General features: G+C 50.1%; 1 protein-coding gene and 1 non-coding gene across 2 annotated transcripts; one reads left to right on the plus strand and one right to left on the minus strand.

Annotated features, from left to right (window-relative positions):
* The first annotated feature begins 2,677 nt into the window (after nucleotides 1-2,677).
* LOC109736782 (cinnamoyl-CoA reductase 1-like) lies at nucleotides 2,678-4,395 on the plus strand. Its single transcript, XM_020295988.4, has 6 exons — nucleotides 2,678-2,862; nucleotides 2,947-3,116; nucleotides 3,212-3,397; nucleotides 3,502-3,664; nucleotides 3,762-3,951; nucleotides 4,052-4,395. The coding sequence occupies exons 1-6, from the start codon at nucleotides 2,733-2,735 to the stop codon at nucleotides 4,182-4,184; spliced, it is 972 nt and encodes a 323-aa protein (XP_020151577.1). The 5' UTR covers nucleotides 2,678-2,732; the 3' UTR covers nucleotides 4,185-4,395.
* Nucleotides 4,390-4,470, minus strand: TRNAL-CAG (transfer RNA leucine (anticodon CAG)). Its single transcript has one exon. It is a non-coding gene; the product is annotated as a tRNA-Leu (tRNA).
* Nucleotides 4,471-9,293: the final 4,823 nt, after the last annotated feature.

A 9,293-nucleotide genomic window follows, 5' to 3' on the forward strand; every position in this document is an offset into this window, starting at 1 on the left:
AGATAACATGGGCTGGAAACGGCCCAACGGAATAACGGGCCGTTAATGGGTATAAAGTGATACACTGTTCATTACGGGCCAGTTTCACCATGGACCGTTAATGGGTGTAAATTGATACACTGTTTATTACGGGCCAGTTTCACCACGGGCCGTTAATAGGCCAAGAGTTACATAGGGCCTCATATGGGCCGAAAGACGTCATGGGCCATACATGGGCCAGAAGTGAAAACGGGCTGGAATCATATTGGATGGCCCAGATGACGTTACTGGGCCTAATTTGGATAGGGCGTAACGGGCCTTGGGTTAGCGGGCTGTAAATGGGCTATATGCGAACATGCCGTTAACAGGCTTTCCATGGGCCGGCCCGCCACCTTTTGACCAAGTCAAACGGGCCGGCCTTTTCACAGGAATGGGCCTCTGTTGGGCCATGCCACGTGTCGACGTATCATAGGCGCCTTCTGTCCAATGAGTGGATGACATCTGTCCCAACGATGAGCCGACACATGTTTCCTCCAGCCAATGATGATTTTACACGTGGAAAATCCCCATTGGTCGGGGCTGTTAACGGGTTATCGGATCCAAAACCCGACCCGATAGCTTAACGGCATTCCGTTACGGTGGATGCCACGTGTCGGTCACCCTTGATGAAAGCACTTCTGTGACGCGCGATTTATCGTCATGGAAGTGGACACTTCCGTGATGATAATTTTGGTAATGTCATGGAACACTTCTACGACAGCACATGTATGACTATCTTGATTCTGTCATAAATTTGTCATGGATGTACATGCATGACAAAAAACGCGACCTACTGTGACAAACACGTATCATCACGGAAGTGTATTTTTTTGTAGTGGATTCAATGACTGGCCACATTGCAAGTGGCGACCAGATATTGTGAGGGGGAGGCACGGGTAGGGGAATCGTGGGATGTATTCAGCACGAGGCACATTGTGTGTGATTCCATGACTAACCACGTTGCAAGTGGTGGGCATGCCGGTTTCAAACCGAGACGCCGGCGCTATAAGGACCGGCCACCGCAACTGCAAGCCTTGAGACGTAATGCTGCAAGGGCCGAAAATCATCGACTAGACGTCTGCTGCTGTCAGGCCATTTAGTGATGTTGTGAGTCGCCGCTGCAAGGCCGTTTAGTGATGTTGTGAGCCCGCTGCTGTAAGGCCGTTTAGTGATGTTGTGAGTTGCTATGAGGTCACCGGGGTTAGTATGACGGATAGCGCTGTTGCGAGCTACTTGCCGCAAGGCCGTCGGAGATGGTACGACAGGTGGCGATGCTGCGAGGTTGACCGAGCTGCTTCGACGGACGATGTTCTTGCGAGCTGATGCTGTGAGCCGATGTTGCGGGGCTGCTGGAGCTGCAGCGATGTCCCGGTTGCTTCCATCACACTATGGTGATGCGACGCTCGACAACCGGACGGTGTTGCGACGCTTGATGGCCGCGATGACGGCATGCTTCCACGACACGGCAGTCTTGCGACGCTCGATGGGCCGCGGAGACGGTGTGCTTGCCCGACATGACCGTGCTGCAACGAATACTCCGTTGGTGTCTCGGCTGCGACGGGTAGCGTCGATGCTGCGACGGCGCCGCCGTGCTACAAGCCGGTGGTGCGACGGTAGATGTGCTGCCAGCCGGTCCTGCGACGATCGACGTGCTACCGGCCGGTGTTGCGATGGTGCCGCCATGCAGCAAGCCGGTGCTACGATGGGGAAGAACAAAGCAAGACAGTATTCTACTAAACGAGGAGTCTGTGCGTTGACTGGTCCGACCCCAAGGAACGGTAAGGTCAAAGAGACGTTTGTGTTGACACACCCACCGCCACCCAGGCAACACAAGAACCAACGGTTTGCTTGTTCCATCGCACGGCTCGGAAGGCGGCTTAAAACTCGCACAAATCATCCGGCTGACGCCTAGTGCGGGCCGAGTGGGATCAAGGAGATGAAGGAGATGTTGATTAGACTTTGGTTTAGGTTTTTTTAGTGCTGACTAGGCTTTTGTTTAGGTTTTTTTATGATGACTGGGATTTTGACCGGTCAAAACCAGTCAAACTTGGGATAAAACCAGTTTGACCGAAGAGAGGGTTGGGTTTTGTTTGGTTTTAAAAGTTCAAGGTTGCAAAACAGACGGTATTGAAGTTCAGAGTTGTACATTAGGCTTTGATTGTAGTTCAGAGTTGGAACATAGACTTCTCTCGTTTCAACCCGAACCCTTCTTGTACCAGCATCGGCTGGTGTTTTGAGCCCAGTGGCCGCGCTTGGAATCGTTGTAATTAAATACGGGGTGTTTATTTTACACTTTTATTTTTGGAAATTTTACACGGGTATCTTACCGGCAGCTCAATAATTTTCGGCTGGAAACAAAACAATGAACCGAGACCTGTAGTTAAAAACACTATTATATTATGGAACGGGTGGAGTATCTTTGCCGCGATACAGTTTCTACGCTAGATAAACATCATTAAGCTTAGAGATCCAGCAGGGTCCTGCGTGCCACACGAGCGGCAAGGCGTGTCTTGCTCTGTAGCCTGAGTTGGACCCCCGCGCCACACTTGTCCCAATTTCAGACCAAGCAGCTGCCACGCGCAGCCCGTAGAAACAGCGGTCGCCGCCACCAGACGCCGGACACGCACGCATTTATAGATCGATACACGAAGGCGCCGGCCGGTGAGCGGTGACCGCAAGGCGGCAAGAACACCAGGAGAAAAGAAAAGGAACCCATGGAGGGCGAGGCGAGCAGGACGAAGACGGTGTGCGTGACCGGCGCCGGCGGCTTCGTCGGCTCGTGGCTCGTGAAGCGGCTCCTGTCCACGGGCGAGTACACGGTGCACGTCACCGTTCGCGACCTCGGTAAGACGAAACCGACGCCACCTTTCTTTGAGTTGTCCCGTGCAAAGGACCGACCCGACGGTGCAAGTGCGTTCGTGTACGCAGGTGACCGCAAGACCGGCCACCTGAGGGCGCTCGAGGGCGCCGGGGAGCGGCTGCGGCTGTTCAAGGCCGACGTGCTGGACTACGCGAGCGTGGCGTACGCCGTGTCCGGCTGCGGCGGCGTCTTCCACGTCGCCAGCTCCGTCCCCGCCGACAAACCCCAGAATCCAGAGGTAACGTGCCATTTTCATCAGGAAACTGAGTATCGATCTAATAGTACGTATCATCGAATTTGTTTTTCTGTCCTGGTGACCTCGCCTGTGCTCAGGTGGAGGTCCTGGCTCCGGCGGTGAGGGGCTCGCAGAACGTGCTCAAGGCCTGCCACCAAGCCAAGGTCGGCCGCGTCGTGGTGGTGTCGTCGGCCGCCGCGGTGGCCATGAACCCCGGCTTCCCCAGGGACGCCGTCCTGGACGAGGACGCGTGGTCAGACGAGGACCACTGCAGAACCGCCGGGGTGGCATTCTCTTCTCCGTCTCCAAACCAAAATCATGCACAGTGGTAGTAATAACCAACCTACGTGCGTGCCACTCATCTTCTGTCGGATTTTCATCTTGGCAGATGTGGTACGCCCTCTCCAAGACACTGGCCGAACGCGAGGCTCTGGCTCACGCGGAGAAGACCGGCCTGGACGTGGTCACCGTGTGCCCGCCCTTGGTCCTCGGCCCGCTGCTGCAGCGCGTGGCCAACACCAGCAGCTTGGTCCTCATCAACCTGCTGAAGGGCAAGCCTTTCTACCGGTGTGCCTTATCGTGTAGTACTAGACAAGGAGCAACTGTGGATCAACATTTCTCGTGTGTCTTGCCTTGTTGCATGTGCAGGCGACCGAGACACCGTGGAGGACAAGGCGAGGAACGCGGTGGACGTCCGGGACCTCGCCGACGCGTTCGTCCTGGCGTACGAGACCCCGGAGGCGTCCGGCCGGTACATCTGCGGTGCATATCGAAAGAAGCTGTCTGAAATGGCCGGCATTGTCGAGAGCTTCTGTCCAGACCTTGCACGGCCCGTGAAGTAAGAACGGACATATTTGATCTACGATTGGTGCAAGCCCGCAGAGTCCACCATGGGTGTTGCATTTTGCGAGGCCGCTAACCTGAAGGTCATTTTGCAGGTTCGTTGAAGGGGAAGACGACAGGATGATGAGCTCCAAGAAGCTGCAGGCGCTGGGGTGGAAGTTCAGGGCGGTGGAGGAGTGCCTCAGGGACAGCGTCGAGTCCTACAAGGCCGCCGGGCTGCTGGAGTGAGCGACTGAGATCTTCTTGGAGAAGAAGCGTGGCAGTGGTGAACTGAAGGGCGGTGTGTTAGGTTACATTCTGTCAGTGAAACCGAATGTGGTGCTCAAACTTCTTTTTTTCTTGAAAGGGATGGTGCTCAAACTTTGAAACTCAGCATAAAACGGGCTCAGAGGGCGACGTAGCAAATTAATTAAAAAAATGAAAAAAGATTGTTTGTCAAGAGTGGGATTTGAACCCACGCCCTTTCGGACCAGTACCTGAAACTGGCGCCTTAGACCAACTCGGCCATCTTGACGTTGCGTTTATTGTCTTCTCCCGTACTGTTTTAACTTGCATCCTTTCTCGTCGCCACCTCTTGGACCATCGTCTGCAGGAGAGAATTCGGACACCAGCACCGCTGTATTGAGCCTCTGCATCAGGATACGTGGCGTAGGCTGATGGCCAGCAAGCAAGCCCGCCTGGGGGTATAGGATGGGAGCGGCTCGCGTGCCGGAAACGTGCGATACGTGGTGGGATTCTACACTACCGGGCAAATTGCAAGTACCGGAAACGTGCGTAATCACCGTGGGAATTTGAAATCCATCGCTCCTGCCCTCCAAAGAGCAGGGTGAGCGTCCATTTCACCCTGCTTCATTTCGACCAAAGGGGGCCAAATCCCCCACCTGTTTTTAAGGACAAGTCCGACGCCGACCCTCAAACAGTCTGGATCATGTTGTCCAGACCACTTTTGACATTAATAGAAAGCTGTCAGTCCGGAATTACGGATTTCAATGTTCAAGAGACAAACTGGGGCTTCGCCGGAGTCAGGACCGGGCACTAAACCATAAATAGCCCGCCTCATGCAACGCCTACTATTTTTTTTCTCTCAACCGGACACTTTGTGGCGAACCACTTCCGGACATAAAAGCAACTCCAACACGCCGACACAAACTGTCTGCACGTGTCTGTTTGGATTGAAACAGACACAAATGACGGCCCAACGCGCCGACGCAAATGGACCAGCGTCTGCTTAGCGTGCGACCCATTTCAGGCCCAAAATTAGGTCGGGTTTGCGTCGGCGCGACGCCCGCCCTTGTCCTCCCCAGTCGGTGGCACATTGGCTATCCCCCCTTCCTCCCATCGACAGCCACCACACCCGGCCATCCCCCTCCTCACCGCCGCCTAGTTCCGGTGTCCAGGCTGCCTGCCCGCGCACACATATCTCCCCTAGTAGCGCGCCACTCCAACGGCCCCATACTCTGACGTTGGCAGACTGTTTTCGCCGCCGTCGCAGCACCCCAATGTCGACGCCACCCCATTGCCTCCGCCGCTAGCAGCACCTCCAAGCACGGCTACTCTGGCGTTGAATCACAACAGGGAGAGCGGTCATTGCCTACTCTGGCAGGACTACTTCCAGTCTCCTAACTTGCTCTTCAAACACAACCTATTCCGGCGCCGCTTTCGGATGGCTAGACATGTGTTCATCCGTATCCGGGAGGGGATGATGGCGTATAATAACTATTTCGAGTGCAAGGAGGATGTCTTGGGAAAGGCTGGCTTCTCCTCTTATCAGAAATGCACCGCGGCTATTCAGATGCTTGCATACTGAGTACCTGGTGATCTCAGATGAGTATGTCCGAATGAGCGAGTCCACGTGCCTAGACTCCATGTTTAAGTTCTACAAGGTTGTGGTAGCAGTATTTGGCCCGGAGTACTTGAGAGAGTCAACTGCTGTAGATACAATCCAGTTGTTGGCGATCAATGCCAGTAGGGGCTTTCTGGGGATGCTTAGTAGCATAGATTGTATGCACTAGGAGTGAAAGAACTACCCTTCTGCTTCATAGGGGCAGTATAGGGGCCATGTGAAAGCTTGCACTGTCATACTTGAGACCGTGGCTTCACAAGATCGCTGGATTTGACACTTCGGCATGGCCGGCTCTCACAATGACATCAACGTGCTTCAACGCTCTCTGGTGTTCACAAAGGCTTGTAGAAGGCAACTACCCAGAGGTCAATGTTGAGATCAATGGCCACACCTACAACATAGGATACTATCTAGCTGATGGTGTCTATCTTCAGTGGACTACTATTGTCAAGACAATCCCCAACCCAATAGGAGAGAAGAGAAAGAGTTTGCCCAATCACAAGAGAGTGCTAGAAAGGATGTGGAGCGTGCTTTCGATGTTCTTCAATCTCGATGGGGCATCGTTCGGTATTATGCTAGAACATGAAGCACCAAGAAGTTGTGGGAAGTGATAACTGATTGTGTGATCATGCACAACATGATCGTAGAGGATTGATAACCCACAAGTATAGGGGATCGCAACATTTCGAGGATAGAGTATTCAACCCAAATTTATAGATTTGACATAAGGGGAGCCGAAGAATATTTGAAGGTATTAGCAGCTGAGTTGCCAATTCAACCACACCTGGAGATTAATTATCTGCAGCAAGTAATCAGTAGCAAAGTAATATGATAGTTTTGATAGTAGTAACAGCAGCAAGGGTAACAGTAACAGTGATAGCAATATTTTTGTGGCAAGTGTAATAGTAACGATAGCAGTAGTAACTTAACAGAAACAATATAAGATAAATTCGTAGGCATTGGATCAGAGACTTGTAGGATGATATTCATCATGTGACAGTTATAACCTAGGGCGATACAACACTAGCTCCAGTTCATCGATATAATGTAGGCATGTATTCCGTAAATAGTCATACGTGCTTATGAAAAGAACTTGCGTGACATCTTTTGTCCTACCCTCCCGTGACAACGGGGTCCATATGGGAAACTAAGGGATATTAAGGCCTCCTTTTAATAGAGAACCGGAACAAAGCATTAACACATAGTGAATACATGAACTCCTCAAACTACGGCCATCGCCGGGAGTGGGCCCGGTTGTTGTCACTCCGGGGTTGCCGGATCATAACACGTAGTAGGTGACTATAACTTGCAAGATCGGATCTAGAACATGGATATAATGATGATAACACAAAACGGTACAGATCTGAGTTCATGGCACCCGGGCCCAAAGTGACAAGCATTAAGCATAGCAAAGTCATAGCAACATCAATCTAAGAACATAGTGGATACTAGGGATCAAGCCCTAACAAAACTAACTCGATTACATGATGAATCTCATCCAACTCCTCACCGACCAGCGAGCTTACAAAGGAATTACTCACTCCCGGTGGGGAGCATCATGGAATTGGCGATGGAGAAGGGTTGGTGATGATGAAGAACGAAGATCCCCCTCTCTGGAGCCCTAAACGGACTCCAGATCTGGCCTCCCGATGAAGAACAGGAGGTGACGGCGGCTCCTTCTCGTGGATCGCGATAATTCTTTCTTCCTGTTTTTTCTGGAAAAATAGGATTTTATAGTGTCGGTTTCAGGGTCTGCGGGCCCACCAGGTGGGGACAACCCACCTGGGTGCGCCAAGAGAGGGGGGACGCGCCCTGGTGGGTTGTGCCCACCCAGGGCCCCTCTCTGGTAGCTCTTGGCTCCAGAAATTCTTATATATTATATAAAATTCCTCGCAAGGTTTCGTTCCATTCCGAGAACTTTTATTTCTGCACAAAAACAACACCATGGTAGTTCTGCTGAAAACAGCGTCAGTCTGGGGTTAGTTTCATTCAAATCATGCAAATTAGAGTCCAAAACAAGAGGAAAAGTATGAGAGAAAGTAGATACGTTGGAGACGTATCAACTCCCCCAAGCTTAAACCTTTGCTTGTCCTCAAGCAATTCGGTTGATAAACTGAAAGTGAGAAAGAAAAAACTTTATGAACTCTTTTGCTCTTGTTTGCATAAATAAGCTTAAACAGCACCCAGGTTTTCAGCCAATCATTATAACTAACCATGCCGACAATAACTCTTAAAGATTATATTAACTCATATCAATGACATAATCAGCTAGCGAGCAATAATAAGATATCTCAAACAGCAACATGTTGTCAAAACAACCATGATATAATATGACAATAGTGGTATCTCGCTGGCCCTTTCTGAGACCGCAAAAAATAAATGCAAAGCACCTCCAAAGTTCAAGCAGCGACTAAACATTGTAATTCATGGTAGAAAAGATCCAGTCATGATGCACCCAACATTAGCTACACACAATGCATAAATCATGACAGCTGTGCTTTCAGGTTCTAGCACTTGTTTTAGAAGGTGATGACACAACATAAAAGTAAATAGAAAGTCCCTTCACAGAGGGAAGCAGTGATTTGCAGAGGTGCCGGAGCTCAAATTTTAAAACAGAGATAAATGATATTTTGAGACATGCACCCTTCTCATTCACTTCACGACCATCAGTTATCAACATCTTCCATGCTAAGCACGCTAGTGGCGGTTTCCAAGCGATAAAAGTAAAGGTTTTGACTCCATTGGGAGTTTTTGTTTGATTATTTCAGAGATGAACGCTTTTTCATGTTTGCAGTTTGGGACTGGGCATCCCTATTACCGCCCTTTTCTCGTGCGATGGCGAGTGAATAAACACTCGACCTGAGAATAACCCGATTAGCATGGAAGATATCGACCACCTCCTGTCGTTCCATGAACGATCCAGGCACACAAAAAGGATAATTTTTAGAAGTTTTTAGAGGTGGCACATGCAAATTTACTTAGGACGGCAGGGTAATACCGTATATAGGTAGGTATGGCAGACTCATCTGGAATAACTTTGGGTTCTAGATTTTTGATGTACAAGCAGAGTTCCCACTTAGTACAGGCGAAGACTAGCAATTAGATTGAGAATCGGCCAGCTAGAGAGCAACAACGGTCATAACCATGCATTATGCATAAGTAACATTGGACACTAGCATGAGTAGGATATGAACACCATGAACATAAATATCATATAGGCTATGTTGGTTTTGATTCAACTACATGCATGAACATGTGTCAAGTCAAGCCATTCGAACATTCAGAGGAGGATACCATATCATCATACTACATCACAATCATTTTAACGCTATGTTGATATCCAAGATAAATCGTTATCAACTCCCAGCTACTTATGCATGGCATGAGAAACTATAATCTCTAATTGTCATTGCAAACATGTTTAATCATAATGGGTTGAATCATGGATACTTGGTTAAACATATTTACACAAACAGAACAAGTCGAGTTCATAC

The sequence above is a fragment of the Aegilops tauschii genome, chromosome 7, assembly GCF_002575655.3.
Source record: "Aegilops tauschii subsp. strangulata cultivar AL8/78 chromosome 7, Aet v6.0, whole genome shotgun sequence".
Lineage (NCBI taxonomy): Eukaryota > Viridiplantae > Streptophyta > Magnoliopsida > Poales > Poaceae > Aegilops > Aegilops tauschii.

Bases quoted from the DNA above. Each gene is read 5' to 3' on its own strand.
- LOC109736782 (XM_020295988.4), top strand. From the start codon at position 2,733: ATGGAGGGCGAGGCGAGCAGGACGAAGACGGTGTGCGTGACCGGCGCC. The intron at 3,398-3,501 runs GTGGCATTCTCT...TCATCTTGGCAG, and splicing joins ACCACTGCAGAACCGCCGGG to ATGTGGTACGCCCTCTCCAA. The intron at 3,665-3,761 runs GCAAGCCTTTCT...TTGCATGTGCAG, and splicing joins CCTCATCAACCTGCTGAAGG to GCGACCGAGACACCGTGGAG.